The sequence below is a fragment of the Amblyomma americanum genome, chromosome 1, assembly GCF_052857255.1.
Source record: "Amblyomma americanum isolate KBUSLIRL-KWMA chromosome 1, ASM5285725v1, whole genome shotgun sequence".
In the NCBI taxonomy this organism is placed as follows: domain Eukaryota; kingdom Metazoa; phylum Arthropoda; class Arachnida; order Ixodida; family Ixodidae; genus Amblyomma; species Amblyomma americanum.
The window spans coordinates 30,411,279-30,430,025 of NC_135497.1; the positions used below are offsets into that span (position 1 = coordinate 30,411,279).

The 18,747-nt window shown below is 47.7% G+C and overlaps 2 protein-coding genes across 2 annotated transcripts; both read left to right on the forward strand.

The window, feature by feature from the left end:
- The first annotated feature begins 532 nt into the window (after positions 1–532).
- Positions 533–7,812, forward strand: LOC144125085 (protein Skeletor, isoforms B/C-like). Its single transcript, XM_077658201.1, has 4 exons — positions 533–610; positions 2,159–2,219; positions 7,060–7,226; positions 7,292–7,812. The coding sequence occupies exons 1-4, from the start codon at positions 533–535 to the stop codon at positions 7,475–7,477; spliced, it is 492 nt and encodes a 163-aa protein (XP_077514327.1). The 3' UTR covers positions 7,478–7,812.
- A 7,089-nt stretch (positions 7,813–14,901) lies between these two features.
- LOC144125154 (uncharacterized) lies at positions 14,902–18,036 on the forward strand. Its single transcript, XM_077658322.1, has 4 exons — positions 14,902–14,943; positions 15,995–16,048; positions 16,842–17,239; positions 17,844–18,036. The coding sequence occupies exons 1-4, from the start codon at positions 14,902–14,904 to the stop codon at positions 18,034–18,036; spliced, it is 687 nt and encodes a 228-aa protein (XP_077514448.1).
- The last annotated feature ends 711 nt before the right edge of the window (positions 18,037–18,747 follow it).

Sequence of the window (18,747 nt, forward strand, 5' to 3'; positions counted from 1 at the left end):
TAAAGCTTTGACGAGATTAACATCTTGGTTACAGCGCTGGTAAGTTCCGAGACTCCCTGGCTCAGCTGCGGCATCGATGTGAAACCAGCTAGGCTTAGCGACTACTAGGGCAGCCAATGATCAGAGAGCGCAGTTCGTCGCCCGAAGCACCCGCGAGCGGCGTCGTTGTCGAAAGCTCAGCTCGCTCCCTGATTGGTTCAGCGGTTTGGGACTCGCAGTTGCACGGCTAGGAAATCCATCAATGCGGCTGTTTGCGACTGTCGCTTTTCGAGCAAAACGGTCGCGCGACCTCTGCGACTCTCAAGTGTGAATGGGCCCTTAATAACACTACGCTTCAATATTAGTACCCACATGGTACGCTACGCATGCCACGATACATGGAGATTGTGAGCATGGGATTGCGGCCGCTGTCATTATGTAAAGCCACCCTACCGGTGGTCGCCGGATGTGACGTGTCCTCGCTAGGCGAAGCTTCGCTTGTGGAGACGGAGTGTAACACATTTCATACGCTCGGGAAAATGGGAAACATATTATGGCTGAGCAGTTCGGGACCCCTTCAGTGTCCCCTGCAGTGCAAGAAGCGAGGTTTGGCTTTGAGCACGCGGCAAAGGTGAGTGGAGACTTATCGAACGACAAAGAACACAGTGGTTACGCCAAAGTGTGCCAGGGTAGCGACCAGTGAATGTGTGCGTCAAGGGTGGAATTTTCATTGCGTGCTCATGCCACAGACTTGGATTTTTTGAGCTTTGTACGCAATGTGGTAACGTAAAAACAAAGCCTAGTTAGCGATAAAAATCATGTTCCTTCGCAGCGGGCAGCAAGATGCCCAGCTCTAAGGGTATGCATACATGACGGAAGCCAACAGTCACCGAAACCAAGGAGCATAGGGGATCTCTTTTTTTTTATTCGTAGTTTTTCATCTAAGGGAGAACAATAAAAGCAGGAGATAAAACATCCACACGCAGCCGGTGGGTTCCCTCAATGTTCGCTTAACCTACAGATAAATACCCCCGAAAGTAGAAGTTTGGACAGCTGTGGCCGTATCTCAGTTGGTAGAGCATGGGACACAAAATTCGAAGGTCATGGGTTCGGATCCCACCGGCGGCATGTGGTAGTTTTTCTTCTGATCTATTGATCTCCCACTGATGAAAAGCTACAAATTAAAAAGAGAAGCCATTCTCTGTGCTCCTTGGTTTCGTTGGCTGTTGGCTTCCGTCATGTATGTCATACGAGCACCTATTTCCCCTTCACTTGTATGCTTAACATCTCTAGGCGGTGTAGAGAAATAGCTCTTTTGGCTCTTGTGACTACCTCTGGCTCTCAGCGCTGTGTGGGTCGCTTGTTCCTCGCTCGTACTGCCCTGTGCTCTGTATTTTCTTCAATTGTGAATCTGTACTGACTATCATTCTGTATTTTTCGCGTTAAAACTTTTCCCGTTCCTCAGCCAGTGAAGAAATTTTTAAAGAAATCTTTCTTTATTTATTTTGTTTATTACCAAATACCCTGAAGCACTAAAGTATTGTAGCAAGGCAGTGGGTAGAAGATTAAAGTGAAGAAAAGTATAATAATATTAGATGAAAAAAGGGAAGGAGGACAAAGGAGCAATGTATCAAGGCTACTGGAACAGAAAAGTAAACCAGAACAACAGTATATTCAGTCTACAATTCTTGGTTTCAAATATTATCCTATAAAATACATCCCGATGAACACTCACAACTTCAGCCAGCAACTTAAGTATCTGCGAAATGAACGATTTAAACATATACTCCTAGGTGGCTCAGACGACTGTCGACAATATTAGTGTAGTTTAGTTCTAAAAACACTGTTATTTTAGTTGCATAACGAACTGTGCATATGTTTCTCTACCATAAATATGAAGGAGAAAAAAAATTGATTCCGGTAAAATTTCTCGAAGGACTCCGAATAGCATCGACGAGCCTCAATTTGGACCTTCGTTTTGTCTATACCGCGTTTTAAAATGTGTTTGAGTGGACCGCTGAGTGTTTCTGCAAAAAAATCGCCGTGGTTTGATTTATATGAAACTAATTCTGTCAATGAGCTGAATTTGTAGACACTGATATGTTTTCCAGCCTGGCTCGCATTACTTTCGAGCCAACACAATGCTGGTTGTGTTATGTATTTTCCATCTTTCTCTCAGGGCCATCGGCGGCTTGCCGGAGTTGTGCTCGACATTCGTAAAGAGGTTGACGTCTCCAAAGGTAACTGACTCTTTCTGTTGAAATCGGGCCTTTCGCTCTCCGCTCCTGTCGCACTCCCAAGGGGGCGGCATTTCTGTTGCGGCAAAATGCCCGTACGCCTCCGCGCTGGCATAGTGGTTAGCGCACACGGCTACTGATACGGAGTACCCGGGTTCGAACCCGACCGCGGCGGCCGCGCTTCGATGGAGACGAAACGCAAGAGCAGCCGATGTGCTTTGCGATGTCAGTGCACGTTAAAGATCCACAGGTGGTCGAAATTATTCAGGAGCCCTCCAATACGGCGCCTCTTCCACTCCCTCCTTTATCCCTTCCCTTACGGCGCGGTTCAGGTGTCCAACGATATATGAGACAGGTGCTGCGCCATTTCCTTTAACTAAAAAACAATTATTATTATTATTATTATTATTATTACTTTTCTCAGTTGTTGGCACATTATCCAAGCTCAGGTTTGCAACGCCGCTTCCTGTGAAAATGTTATTCGATATTTAATGACAACGCAACTTAGCTGTGACCAGATCACCTGGGACACAACGTCGCGAACAAGCAAATCGAAAATATATATATATTGCAAACAAAAGCGATGACGGTTTATTGTAAAGATTTCATAATAAAACTTTGCTCTAGCCGCTTATTCCCGTGCCCCTGTAGCGACTATTTTTTCCTGTAGGATCCGAGGCGATTGCTATTATAAAAAAAAACTCTGCCCCACGTTCTCCTAAAAGCCCCCCCCCCCTTCAAAAATAACCGTTTTTCCCGAGGGTGGTGAAAACGTCTGTATAGGGCGCGCGCTTACTCTTATCCGAGATTAGTCCCGTGGGAGCAATAGCAGCCGTTAGTCCTCGTGATCAGCTGCGAAAGGAGCAACTGCGACCACGTGCGTGCCATGTGCAGACTTCACGGACCAAATCCTTAGTCCTTGTCCTCAGAAGGACTAACAGAAGGACGAATGACAGAATCTGCGCCCTCTGCTTTGCCGTTACACCCCACACAAACATGGCGGCGTCCATCAAAGCAGGACCCCTCGCTTCAGACTAATTTCGTCTTCGTCATTGTACCTGCCTTTTCAGTGCATTCACTGGAGACAAATGGGTCACTGGTCTTTTGCTTTCGTCTCATTTTGCCTATGACAAAACCTATAAGCGATAAATTGGCTTTGTTTTTCATCCAGAGTGACGATTCTGCCGCTGCTAGTCTTAAGAGGTGAGTCGGTTTGTTGGCAAAAAGGGTTCCCGTCCCAACAAGCATTTGACGCCAATAGTGTGAGCTTACCGTCGCGTCTCTGTTCGTAAATGCTAAACTGAAAGAGCGATTTTGAGAAATGGCGCTAAATCCAGCAAAATAACCAGCGTTTAGCCTATATATGCGTGCATACGCCACGAGCGCCGGCAGATTTCGCTCGCTCTCGCTGCCGAATGCCCAAGTGTGAATGAGCCATAAGGCCCGTGAAAGCACCGCCGCTGTCCGTGCCGAAGCGGATAGACTCGTTTGCGAGAGAAAAAGCTTCGTGGAACCGAAGTGGTCGGGCAGCTGAGAAATAATAATAATATTAATAATTGCTTTTTCGGTAAAGGAAATGGCGCAGTATCTGTCTCATATATCGTCGGACACCTGAACCCTGCCGTAAGGGAAGGGATAAAGGAGGGAGTGAAAGAAGAAAGGAAGAAAGAGGTGCCGTAGTGGAGGGCTCCGAAATAAATTCGACCACCTGGGTATCTTTAACGTGCACTTACATCGCAGAGCACACGGGCGCCTTAGCATTTTTTCTCCATAAAACGCAGACGCCGCTGTCGGGATCGAACCCTGGAACTCCGGATCAGTAGCCGAGCGCCCTAACCACCGAGCCACATCGGCAGGTCAGCTGAAAAAGTGAATAAACAATTACTGCGAGTTCCAGTGCGTGTCGAATGTGAGTTGAAATTGGCTCTGCGTTAAGCAAGTACACGTATTTTTGTTTCGTTGCCGTTTGTTTACGAGCTTATCTGATACTGTGTAATTGCGAGCTACACTCAGCGAAACAGAAAGCAGTAAATATTCTACTCTTCTATGCCGCTCGCTGCAAGCACCAAAAAACGAAGTGATCCACGGCTTCCTATATTTGTTTTCAGTAGGCGGCAATCTGCAGCGGCGAGTTGCTACAGATAAGACCACCTTATGCGCAAAAAACGAAAACTAGTATTTTTGGTTATCAAGTACCGGCCGGAATGCATGCGTGCTTCAACACTTTTTTTTTTCGCCAAAAATGCGATTTAAAACCGCCCTGTGTATGCATTAAGGTTTACCTTAGCTTGTTGCAAAACAATATGACAGAAAAATCAGCATACTTTGCTCTGAACAGCGATACGTTTCATAAAGCTGCGAGCGCTAAACCCGAGCAATGTGTTAGCTGTGTAGGGTAGGGAGGGGTAAAACGAGAGAAAAATTTCCAAACTCATACTGTGTTTACTCTCTTATTTCAAAACTCGGAGACGTTGTACAGGAGCTTTCCTTGGTATCTTAGCTAAGTGGTAAGCAAAATTAAGAAAGCTCGCAACATTACAACTATGAATATTCATCAATTATTAAAAAAGTCCCATTTGTCTCATTTTGCCCGGACCCATGGGGCAAAATAAGACATAAGTTGAGGCAAAACAAGACATTTTGTCAAAACCAAACAAAATCAGTTCTTGCAATCCGTGCACTTGAAGTGCATTCCATGGGGCCAGCGCACTCTTCGTGAGCCCACTCGTGACACATCGTGCATGGGATCCACACGGAACAAGGCGCTGTGTTGCTCCATATTTCTTTGCACACGAGGCACTCCCAGTCACGTTTAATGCTTGTTAATCGCTTCGCAGCACGTTTTCCTTTCAGGTCGACATCCTGTGATTGAACACTGGCACTAGCAGCCCTTTCGTTCGGTTTCCCGATTCTTTTCTTGAGGCCATACCTGACTCCTTGGGAGGTTTTGCTGTAACTAGCTTCGCCTTGTAAGGCGATGAGGTCAAAACGGTGCCTGTCTCCGACTTCCCTCTTTTTGCTTTTTTTATAGCAAGCACAGCAGAAAGAAGTTGAAAGGTCGTGTCACTATGAGCAGGCTCTTCACTGTCTTCAGTAGAAGTAGCCGGGGAGCATTTAGGTTGGGATTCTTGGCGGTGACCGCAAGTCTGATATCCCGCTGTGCTTTCCAATGGCGCTTCATCGATCACAGGATCATCCAGCGGCACGAGAGAAAATGGCCAAACTACACACTTCCGCAACCCATTGCTTATGTTACTGATGCTTCCTAATCGTTCAACAGCTTTGCTTAGCAGCTCACCTATATTCTCCATCGTGATGCGACTCCCAATGTTTCTCAGCAGCCACTCCCGGCATGCGTTGTTGTAAGCAGATTTGAAGGCTTTGAAAAAGCTTACGCCTAGTGGCTGTAGCTTGTGTGTTTGATCAAATCTACTTCTTGCAAAGTACGTATGAACCATGTGTCTCCAGTCGTTCTGCTCGCCGTTGAAGGGCATCCTTAGGCACAGAGAAAGCTTTCGATGCAGCGTGAATAGAATGTTTTCGCTGGCGCACGCTTTCTACAGCCTTCTTCTTATTTGCCCCGCTCTATGCAGACCTCGTCTATTTCGTTTCCACGTGCGGGCCATTCTTGAAAACGAGGCAAAAAACTCCGAGCTAGAGAATGCACTTTCATCAAGCAGAGACTGCAATTACTTGCTACTAGCGACGAACTGTTACGGTTTTCCCCTTCCATAGGCTCCCACTCAATCAATTTTACAGTTCTGAAGATAACCACAAAAGGAACTGTAATTGTTTCCGCAGCTAGCCAATGAGATGGAGTAACAACACAATTGCATACCTTGTCGCAGTTGTTCACGGCTACGCTACTGAACAGGTCCAAAGAAACAGGACCTCCAAGTTTCGCACCTTTTTGGCGGGACAGCCGCTCCACGAAAGTTGCTCCAGAATTTTTTTCCGGGAGTGGGCAACTCAAGATTCCCGCCGTTTTTAACTTAAATTTAGTGGAAACTTAGCGGCACCTACTGATGGTTTAAGAAACCTACTTACTTTAAAAGATTTTGCTCTAGACGCCGCTAGACGAGACATGTCTCTCTTTGCCCCATGTCTCATTTTACCCCGCTCTACCCTATACAAGGCGTTTATTATCTGCTCCGGACCGCCTGCTGTGGTGGCCTAGTAATATCCGTGCTTGGTTCCCAATCCAAAGGTTGCGGGCCCGAATCCTTGTATTTACATGTGTGTTTGTTTCCTTTCATGTTGTTATATCTAATGACTGCTGCCGCTCAAACTATCTAAATTACACTGGAAATGACGCTTCGCTTGCATTTTTTTCTTTAAACGGCTGCTTGGGGGCCAACTGTTGTACCCCTTTTCAAGGGGATCAACAGTTGAATCTGTTGCAGTTGCTCCCGAGAAGGAAAAATGGTTGTGGCAAGTTGGTTTGTCCTCAAAGAGACTAACCTCTCGCCCCGGTTTCGTCACATTCAATGCGCCTGCAGGCACGCGGGTACACACCACATGGCGTCCACAGTACAATGGCCTCTCTCACTCTTCCACCGGGCACGCACCTCCACTGGTCAGGCGAGGAGAGCGGTTTCCAGAACCGCTTCTCTCTGACACGCCGTCGTCGCGCGCGAGTGGACAGTCCAGCACTTAGCATGCTCAAGGCTACGTGCTCTCCGTGGGCAATCGGGGGTTGTTTCTCCAAACTTCTCTTTGAGACACCCGCTGGCTGTATGCCCTTACGGTTGTCCGACACGTATGTGTACAAACGAGATGCGCTTATAGGAAACGCCATTGTATAACACCGTTTTGTGTTCACGAGCCCAGCCTTGCGTCGCAGGAACCGGCCGCTACTGCGAATGGACGCACAAGACGGTGGATAAGAGCGATGAATCCAGTACATGGGAGGATTTCAAGCAGACGTTGAACCTGCAGTGCGACGTCGGCCAACAGGGAACTTTCACCTGGACCCCCGACAAGGACACACCAGACGTTGTCTACTACCAGGTACTGCCCCTTGCCGTGACGTGTCTCCTAGGACGTCGATTACTAAACGCTGCTGTCTTTTTCAGTGTTTCACGCACTACTACCTCGGCTGGAAGATCATGGTGACTGACCCGGACCAGCCGGAACGCGGCCGGGGCAAAGACCGCATGGAGAGCGGCCGGGGCGAGGACCGCATGGAGAGCGGCGCCGGCCCCAGGACGGCACTGCTGCCGCTGCTTCTGCTCGGGGTCATCGTCTCAAAGGCGGCCTGACGTTTTCCTCATTAGGCCCGTTAGAATTTGTGCGCGTGTGCTCCGTCTTGTTTTGCATATTCAAGGAGGACAATCCCAGATGGAGGCCCTTGTGAGGAGCACTCTACAACGCGAACATTTTCTGCTTCGTCGCGTGCAAAGCTTGTGTCGTGAACCCCGGATTGTTTCATCGGATTCGAGAGAAGATTGTGGACGAGACACATTCATTCAAGCGCATCGTTGGTTAAAACGCCGCAGCAGGCTGTGGACGCCTGCTGAATGCCTCTCGTCTTATAAACAAAGCCCGACGTTCTTGTGACAGTTTGGTTTTTTTAGCATACATGGAACAGCATATTACAGATACCAGGGGTCCAGCGACGATATTGCGCAGACGCGGTTTCTGCCGGTGTAGTGGTTACTTACTGCAATCGAACCACCTTCAGCCGCACGGGCACTCTGAGTCATCGGCGCTTCAACTTGGAACATGCGCCTTGTCTGCTTCTTCAGACACGGACTAAGACTACATCTGCGATTGCTGTTACTATCATTACAAGTTATATTGGTGAATCAGGGTGGCCACTTGGTGCAGCCACTAGACTTATGTAGTGCTACGCTTGTGGTGTGAAGTCATTTCGCTTTATCGTTTCTTGTGCGGGTGGAGTCCTTACCGATTGGCTAAAGCAAATTGCTATATTTCAACGTAATCGACACTGAAATGCATTGTTTGTGACAGGAAACCGATTCTAGTCGGATACCACTCACGGACGAAGTGCAAGTGAGGGAACCCTTTTATCAAATGGCATCGACCGACTTTCCCCCCTCGATCGATTCTTCCCCTTCACCGATCTCCTTGGACCTGCTAGCGTGAAATCGCAGGGGGTAGCAGATGAAAGGGGAATAGACTCGGCTTGATAGGGTAGACCACCGTGTCGTGAAAATCGGTCGACGCCATTGACTGGAGGATATCGTCTGAAGGGCTGGTAGTGCACATTTTTCCATTCACGAAGAAAACTAAGAAATTTCCACTGGAATTGCAATGTTTGTGGCAACCAACGCAAGTATATATATATTTTGTATTGACAACATATACGGAAATACAAGGAAATAAAATATCACAAATACTGAAACAATGATATGCTAAATGGTGCGCTTAGTTTCTCTTGCATTGGTATCAGCAACAAGATTGCTAACACTGCCTAAACGAGAGATTATAAGCAATATTACTTTCTTGTAGACCTATTTCCATATTTATCTTGTAAATAATGAAAAGCAGCGGTGACAATGGACAACCCTGTCTTAGTCTTTGTCTACCTCAAATGTTGTCGCACTCCCTATTCATCCACATGCAATTTCAAATTTATTATCTCGGTACATTTTCCTAATCAATTCTGTTATCTCATAAACAATCCTTCATATATGAGTGTGATTCATAGGAGCTCCCTGTTTACGTTGTCGTACGTCCCGCTTATGTCCAGGAAGGCCAAATACAGAGGATCCCCCCCCCCTATAATATAGCTGTGGATACACATTGAGTAAGCACGAACAAGACATCGTCAAGCGCCTACCATTTCTGAAGCCGCTCTGAAGTTAGTACGTTTTCACTTTATATTCATGTTTGAATTTTTAACTTCCCTCCCTGCATTGCCAGCTTCTAATTAACCGAACTCATCGTAATAGGTCTGATGGGTTATATATTGGCGCTATCTTCTTTCCCTTTAATGATGAAATTCATTGCACTCTTTCGCCAGCTGTCAAGATTTTTGCCCTTTTGGTATGACTGTTTCCAGTGCTTTTGCAACGCTTCCTTGCTATTTGGACTAATATCGCTTATAAGATTTATTTGTGTTTCGTCTTTTATTGTGGTGGTACATTTAGAATATCCCCCCCTCGCCTTTTCACGGGCTAATTTTCTGCAATTCTAACCCCTTTCCGTTGCGCTGTCCCGTGCCGCATCTCCACTCAGGGAGATTACCCTATCGTCCCTCCTAAATGACTCAGTTACAACGAATTAAATGCATTTCATAGCGTCGTCCCACTCTAGACAGTTTAGCTCAGCATCTTGAATCTGTTCCAGCTTTCTTTGATTCGTTTTACAAGGAGAGCTTATATGTTTCCAGAATTTTCTCGGCACCCCTTCAGTTGCATAGCGAACTTCAGCCATTCAGCGATCAAAGGACTGCTTTATTTTACCTTGGACGAGAGAAAGTACTTTCAATTATTTTTATCGATAAGATTTACATTTTTTGCCCATTTCATTCTGAAAACGTTCTTCTCTGCCTCTTTGTGTTCTCTCAAAGCCACCCGCCGTTGTTCGGTGGCCTCCCTAATTTCCTCATTCTGCCAGCCTTGTGGCTTCTTGTCTCCTTTCCAGCGATTTGCCACTTTTCCTTGTTTTATTTTGTGACCGATGACTTGTTCTGATTAAAATCCCACTTTTCCATAGGGATTTTGTCTATTGCTTCCTCAACGCCTGCTGCTATGAGCGCTATTTATTCGTGGTTTAAATTTGCGTTTACTTTTTGTGTTTCCTGAATTTTTTTTCTTTTGACCGGGTGTCCCATCTGCAGATTAATTCTTTTACGATCACTTCCCGATCTGTATTCTCCTACTTCGTCGTCTTCTCTCGCCCCATGCGCGCGAGTGCGTGCAGCGCACTTGCCACACTTCATCTTTATCACACCTACTAGTGACGATAGTGCGCCGTTTTCTTCGAAAACCTTGTCCAGTCGTGTACTTTTCGCATGAAATCCGCGCCTTTCACCTTATCAAACCTCTCCAAATTCCCAAACACCTCACAGTCACTACACCTAACCTGCTTTCCTTTAACATATATCTAAGCACCACTTGAGTATTCACCAGAAAAATTATTCCAATAAGTACAAAATCAAAGGCCACTTGCAAACACATGTTGAAATCAATCCTTTCTATTACAGACGCCGAGTCCCACCTGGAAAAGAAATAACTAACTTTAGGTCACCAAATTTTTTGCTTTAGTTTCAGCAAAACTAAATTGCGATTCTTACAAGCTGAAATTTAGACACACGAATATGCCCTGAAAGTCTTAGCAGCCGGTTCAATAACCTGGCCGCATGACTGGCTTGCGCGTCTCGTCTATATAATGTATACGCTGTTAGCGCTCTTCTCTGTAGCCGAGACATCGGAACACGAGCGTGGGAGCAAGGTCCTGGCACAACGGTCGCGAGACCGGCGTATACGACTTTACTCGAGGTTCCTGGAAAGCGGCGCCGCCTGCATCTCTCAGGAAACAACGGCTGCGCAAGGGTGTTTTTCATCTTGGGCCGCAGTGACGTAACGTGAAGGCGTTGTTCGTATCTACAGCTCTATCCCAGTGCAGCGGAAATAAATGGGAACGCATTTACGACGCGGGTTATTTTTCAGGACGCGTGCTCGGAATTTTTTGGGGAGAGGAAATGGCGCAGTATCTGTCTCAAAAATCGGTGGACACCTGAACCGCACCGTAAATGAACATTAGAAAAATTGTTTTTGGGAAAAGAAACAGGGGCGGTATCTGACTAAAATCTCGGTGGACACCTGAACTGCGCTGTAAGGAAGGGATGAAGGAGGGAGGGAAAAAGAAAGAGGTGCCGCAGTGGACGGCACCGGAAATATTTCGACCACCTGGGGATCTTTAACATGCACCGACATCGCACAGCTCACGGGCGCCTTTGCGTTTCGCCTCCATCGAAACGCGGCGGCCGCGCTCGTGTTCGAACTCAAATAGTCCAGATCAGAAACCGAGTGCTCCAAGCGCTGAGCCACCGCGGAGGGTGTGCGCAAAATTATTCAGGAGATCTCCAAATCGGCACCTCTCCCCCCTTTGCTTACTTCATTCAGTCCATCATTTATCCCTTACCTTACGGCACGGCTCGGGTGTCCACCGACATATGTGAGGAGTTACTGCGTCATTTTCTTTCCTGAAAACCAGTCTTCATTTTTCTAGTGGTTTTGTCCCTCTATACTACGCATGAGTCATCTGCTAAAACGTCGGTGCGCCTTTTGCCGGAGTATCTCATAGAATTACGGTAATTGCACCACTAATCCCCATTATTTCACCCACTGATCCCCACTAATGCTACGCAATCTATTTAGTAGGGTGGAGCTTCAGCAAAAGCCGTAACATTAACTGCGTGTGGAAGGCATGAAAGCCAGAATGTCGTATAATGGTTCTGAGATAAGGCTCGGTGGTCAGCGCAAATAGGATTGGCGACAGGAGACAACCCTGCTGAACCTTACGTGTGACGGGGAAGGGGGAACTCTCTCAGCCATCCATAGTGAGAGTGCGGTGGGTACCCTCGTATGCCTTACGAGGAATCTGAAAGCCCTGAGTGCTCCAAAAATGTAACCATGCTCGATGCGGTCAAACGCCTTTTTCTGATCTAAAAAAACAGAGACCTCTCGCCGAGCGCCTTTGAGTATTCGAGCTAATATCGCGAGTGACGAATAACAGCCTGTGAATCTCCCTCGCCAGAACTGACCAAGCTTTATGGGTACCAATCGCCATAACACCCCTCATCACACCCCTCCATCACACCCCTCAAGCGCCTGACTATGTTATAGCTGCACAAGCTTTGAAGAGCGTTACTTGCCTCTAGTATTCCGGTAGAAGTGACCCTGAATCGCGTTTAGCTATAAGAATAATTCGTCCGCTCCAGAAACTGCCGAGAAAATCACAGCTCTCGAAACACCGGCGCAGAACAGATGTTAAAGATGGACCCAGATTTTCCAGAACACCAGGTAACATTCCATCGGCAGACCATCCGGGCCAGGCGCTCATCCCCGTTTCATTACATTTGGAGCAGCCTTCAGCTGCTCCTAAGTCGGAGGCGCGCAATGAGCGTTATGTACCTCAGGGGCTTTGCGGCAACGTGGTCAACAAGGAATGTGCTACAGCAGCAGCCTCATCTACTGCGATGGCTGTTTGCGGCATAGTGTCGAAATGCGCCATAAATGTGCCTGCGACAACACATTGGGCGATTGACCACCTGGTCTTGAGCTGTGTACATAGCTTGGTCTTGTGAACCGCTACATTTCGAGATGTGGACAAGGGCCGCGCCTACATCACCAAGCTGCGGCAGACACGGACGAAGCAACAATAAGGGCTTGGTACCGCTCCGGCCGCTCATGATACCGTGCGCGCATAAGAGGCGTATGGTGGCCAGCCCACTAGGAGATTTCAAGTTTCGCTGCCGTGTCTACCAGGTCATCTGACACGCGACGGCGCAACGCGGGATCTTCCCCGGAGCAATGCCAGCGCCACTACGTCTTCGGTGCGCATCACATGTTGCTGCCACTGTCGACCAGTGTAGCGCTCAAAGCTTGTGACACACTCGCATTTGAACGTGAGCCTTCCAGCAGGTGCACATCTAAACGCCACGGCCGACTGGTTGCAGCATCAGGTAGAGACAGAACAAGCAGTGCCGGTCGATGATCTGAAATTAAGTACACCGCCGTCGACGGCAAAGCGATGACGTTCGTCCGCGACACTACGCACAAAGAGCAGCCCAGCCTGCTGGCCTATCCACCGCGCTGCAATGGCAAACAAAACTGCGGGCCGCTCGCGGAAATTGTGAGCATTCACCGTCGAGCAAGAGCTTCACAAATGTCCAAATATCGAAATTGTGAATACGCCCTGGATCATTACGTAGCGACCTTATTTGCGCGCGGATATGCAAAATTATTTCAAAACAATTGGCAGTGTCATAGCTCGGCTATGCCGGATATACGTAGCAAGAGGTGCGTTTCTCTGGCTGAGCTTGTTGTGGTCGCTTTATGTATAGCAGTGACAGACATATAGGCTCCATCTCGGCGGCTATGCACCGTTTATTACGCTCGGAAGTTTGGCATCTCCGTTTGGCAATCCGTTCCTCTTTCTGTTCGGGCGTCTGCGCTGCTCTCTTCTTCTTTCGTTTTTTTTTTTTGTTGAGTAGCCAAGTGCCAGGTGAGAACTTCAGGGTTGGAGGAGTTAATATTCTCTTCTCTATCCCATCGTTTAGCAGCGGCTGGACTGACCTTCTCTGCATGTGTGTCAAAGGTTGTCATAGAGCCCCTCATTACATCTCCGCCCTTTATATGCAATACTGTGCATGGGACGCGCTTTTCTGGTGATAGGGCGGCGTGTGGCAAGGCGGCCATACAGAACCATACTTTCGTATGCATGTTTCTCTATGAGGCGGCGACGAAGAGCGTGGCGCACCCGTGTGGTCTCTCTGGTTGCCATGGTATCGGCGCATGCGCAAAACTGCTCATCCGCGTCACGCCACGCGCGCCCCCGGCGACGGCGAAACGCACGCCGCAACTGCTGCTCTTCTCTGGTTGCCACATAGTAGGCCAGCGCAACCAACGCCCCAACGCTATGTTCGTACAGCTCGTACTACTCGTACAATGTTGGTTGCCAGACATCGCAGCGCCCGCTGCAGCGCCAGCTGAAGTTGTTTGCTTGAGAGTAAATGAGGGTAACCCCGCCTTTCGGTTATTTCCGAAATTCTCCTGCTTTGACAGGCGGGCTGGCTGCATGCTTATTTCGGCTCAGTAAGTTCTCCTATCCAGCCTTGTCCGTATTGATTGCCTTTTTTGAATATCACTTTTATGTGGCATGGCAAGGAATATCTAACGGCTTAGAGAGAAAGGTTTAAGAACCAAATACAGATGGTAATTTTAACTCCTTAGCCGAAATAGTGCGAGCATGTTTGGTGGTTCAGCGCAATGATCGCTGCAGCTGGGAAATCGTGGGGTCGATTTCATCAGCGGTGTGTTGATATCGTCAGCTGCTCAATGTCTTAATGAATTTGTTCATTCTGCAATATTTATTGCGTAAAGATAGGAGAAAGATTGAAAACAAATGTCGAGGCGCCACTTCCAACTTAAACGACTAGTAATGTTTTTGAAATCAAACCTTGCAGCGTTGCTTGAGAACGTTGCATTTTCACCTTCGCCAAGGCAACCTTTCGTCACCGCTGGTTTGCGACGTCAAAGAGATTTAATGTTTTTTGAAATCAATCCTTGCTGCTTTGTTCGATAACGTGACATTTTCTCCTTCGTGCGTTCTCATTTGGAGGTGATCGAGTTACAGTTTTCTAGCGAGAGCTACACGGGCTTCCAGTCGAGTATTTCGCGGTAGCCGGGAGAGGAAAGTTGTGCGCATGTGCTGTTACCATGGCAACCAGAGAGGAGCAGCAGTTGCGGCGTGCGTTTCGCCGTCGCCGAGGCCGCGCGTGACGTGACGCGGATGAGCAGTTTTGCGCATGCGCCGATACCATGGCAACCAGAGAGACCACACAGGTGCGCCGCGCTCTTCGTCGGCGCCTCATAAAGAAATAAATATACATACGCAAGTATGGTTCTCTATGGCCGCCTTGCCACACACCGCCCTATCACCGGAGCCGCGCGTCGCATGCGCAGCATTGCGTATAAAAGGCGGATATGTCATGGGGGGCTCTATGACAACCTTTGACACGGATGCAGACAAGGTGAGTCCAGCCGCTGCTAAACGATGGTATAGACAAGAGAATATTATCTCTTCCAATCCTGAAGCTCTCGCCTGGCACTTGTCTACTCAACTAAAAGAGAACGAGCGTAAGAAGGCGAAGAGAGCAGCGGAGACGCCCGAACAGAAAGAGGAGCGGCTTGCCAAATAATAATAATAATTGGTTTTTGGGGAAAGAAAATGGCGCAGTATCTGTCTCATATATCGTTGGACACTTGAACCGCGCCGTAAGGGAAGAAATAAGGAAGGGAGTGATAGAAGAAAGGAAGAAGGAGGTGCCGTAGTGGTGGGCTCTGGAATAATTTCGACCACCTGGGGATCTTTAACGTGCACTGACATCGCACAGCACACGGGCGCCATAGCGTTTTTCCTCCATAAAAACGCAGCCGCCGCGGTCGGGTTCGAACCCGGGAACTCCGGATCAGTAGTCGAGCGCCCTAACCACTGAGCCACCGCGGCGGGGTGCTTGCCAAACGGAGATGCCAGAATCCCGAGCGTAATAAACGGCGCATAGCCGCCGAGTTGGAGGCTATATGTCTGTCACTGCTGAAAATACAGCGACCACAACCAGCTCAGCCAGAGAAACGTACCTTTCGCTACGAATGTCCTGGCATAGCCAAGCTATGACACTGCCAATTGTTTTGAAATAATTTTGCATATCCGCGCGCAATTAAGCTCGCTACGTAATGATCCAAGGCGACTTCACATTTTCCGTATTTGGACATTTGCGAGGCTCTAACTCGAAGGTGGATGCTCACAATCTCCGCCAACGGCCCGCAATTTTCTTTGCCATTGCGGTGCGGTGGATAGGCCAGCAGTCTGGACTGCTCTTTGTGCGTAGTGTCGCGGACGAACGTCGTCACTTTGTCGTCGACGCCGGTGTACCAAATTTCAGACCATCGACCGGCACTACTTGTTCTGTCTCTCCCTGGAGCTGGAAGCAGTCGGCCGTGGCGTCTAGATGTGCGCCTGCTGGAATGCTCACGTTCAAATGCGAGTGTGTCACATGCTTTGAGCTCTACTCTGGTCGACAGTGGCAGCAACACGTGATGCGCATCGAAGACGAATTGGCGCTGGAATTGCTCCGGGTAAGATCTCGCGTTGCGCCGTCGCGTGTCAGATGACCTGATAGATACGGCAGCAAAAATTGTAATCTCCTAGAGGGATGGCCACCATACGCCTCTTATTCCCGTACGGTATCATCAGCGGCCGGAGCGGTACCAAGGCCTTTTATACCCCTGTCACACGGCGCGTGTAATGTCATTCGCAGGAAATGACAGGCAAAGTGAATGTCATTGCGACCTGACGTTTCCTGTCTACACGGCCATAGGAAATGTCATTTCACCGATATTTGCAATTGACGGCGATGTTCATCGGCAAACTATGATGATAACAAAACGTTACAAATTATGCTTTTTCCTTACGCATGTTCTGTTTATTGTTAGTAATATAATGCTAAAGATTGACAGGCTATTAAAAAATATATTGGAATGCTAAAGGTCAGCAATAGTCCATGACAGAGCCGCTTAACTATCCAAAGCAAGACAGGCTGAAAGCCGCTTGTGATGCCTCCCGTAGTCAGCAATATGGCGAGCTGTGGAAGTGTTGGCGAAATTGTGACCTTGACGAATGACGAGCAGTTCAAGCGAGCATTAATTGTTCTCCAGATTCTGAAAATGAAACGTCGGAACCGGCTGAAGCGAGTGATGCGCGAAGACTACGATGGATTTGGAACAGCGTCTGCTGGCCAATACTTTTACGGCGGCCGCTGTTTGGGCCCCTGATTCATCAGGAATTATCCGAGAAAGATGGGCGTTTCCAAGAAATGAAAACTGGTTTGAGGACACGCTGCCTAAGCTGGGTGAATGTCATTTTAAGCAGGCCTTCCGCGTGAGCCCTGCCACGTTCAGGTACGTGGTGGAATCGCTGCAGTCAGTCTTGCAGCGCCAGGTCACGAACATGCGCAAGCCCATTACTGTGGAGAAACGCGTTGCCGTGGGATTGTATCGCCTGTGTTCCAGCGCTGAGGACAGGAAAATTGCACATCTTCTTGGCATTGGCCGGTCCACTGTGAATACTGTATTCAGAGAATTCTGTCAAGCAGTCGTCAACAACCTTGAGAGCACCTGGCTGGACATGCCACGGCAGATGGCCGAGCACATGCGGGAGTGCTACGCCGTCACTGGTTTTCCGCAGGCCATCGGCGCGCTAGACGGGTGCCACTTCGCCATATCACCGCCCAAGAAAGATGCTGCAGACTATTGCAACTATAAGGGCTGGTACGTTCTTTTACATTGCCTTTGAATTTGTTAATAGCAGTGCAGGGACAAAACAGTAAATGACTGAAAACGGCATTAACCAAGAAATTCTTGTTTATAAGATTCCGCGACATTCAGGTTTCCTTTTAAAAAAATGTCGATTTGTTATACAGAAGCATATGCAGTATGTATACTGAAATGCAGAATGCTACATCAGCTCCTTCACTGACAGATGAGCATTTTTTTCTGCACGTGATAAATAGAACACACATCCTCATTTCTGTTTGTTTTGCTTGATAAAAGCTAGCGTTTGTGCCTTTTTTCTCCTTCAAAGTAATGCAGTAAACATTTTCGATAAACCTACCAACCCAAACTGAAATACTAGTTGCTTCAGGTAGACATTCCGCTCACAAAAGAAAGCGTCGACCGGAGAAGCATCATTAATTTGTGTTTTTCAGGTGGTAAAATACATTGCCTAGGAGGAAACCGCTGCAAATTCAAATAGTTCTGTATATACACTCCGGTTCTCAGTATTTATAAACTTGATGTTGACAAACTGATCAAAACTTTTTAATTTACTTCAGACAGTTTCTGCACCAGGCTGATAAACACTTCTTACATGCAGGCACAGCATCATACTGCTGGCGATTGTTGATCACCAGTACCAGTTCCTCTATTTGAACGTGGGAAGCCCAGGCAGATGCCATGACGCCCATGTGTATGGGCGGTCCAAGCTGAAGAGAATTGTGGATAGTGACCGCTTCAATCCTCCAGTCTCCGTCATTGAAGGGACCTGTTGCACCAATTATTCTGTGTGACCAAGCCTTTCCACTCACATCGCATTTGCTGAAGCCATTTTCAAATGCCACATGCGGTTCGAAACAAGCTCTCTTCAACTACAACCTATCCAGGCCGAGGAGAATTGTGGAAAATGCATTTGGGCGAGTGAAGGCACGCTTCAGATTCATTATGAAGAGAATGGAGTGTAAACCGTCAAATGCAAAGCAGGCCACTAAGGCGTCCTGTACTCTGCACAACATCTGCGAAGCCTTTCGAGACAACGTGGACGAGCAGTGGGTACAAGAAATCCACACATTCAATGCACTGTACCAGCAGCCGTCACACAACAGTGATGCATGTACTGGAGACGGCCAGGATGTGAGGCCTGCACTTGCAGAGTATTTCTGGAAGCGGGCCCAGTAAATTTAGTGACCCATGAGGAGCTCAAGAACATACTTTATTTCTAATAAGGGAGTAATTACTCATTGGCGTCCACCCAAGTGCAGCCATACGGCATTGGGTGGATGCCAATGAGTAATTACTTCCTTATTACAATTATACTCCACCTTGGGGGATTCCCCTAATAATTTCCCCTAATCGTTCTAATAATTTTAAACAGATATAAAGATATAAATAACCCTACTAAGAAAGCATTGCATGAATTGTTTCTTGAGAAATAATTCCTGACTTCTTCGTACCCAAGTACAGCTGTTCCCTTGTATGTTTTTGCAAATTTGTTTTTTGCACTT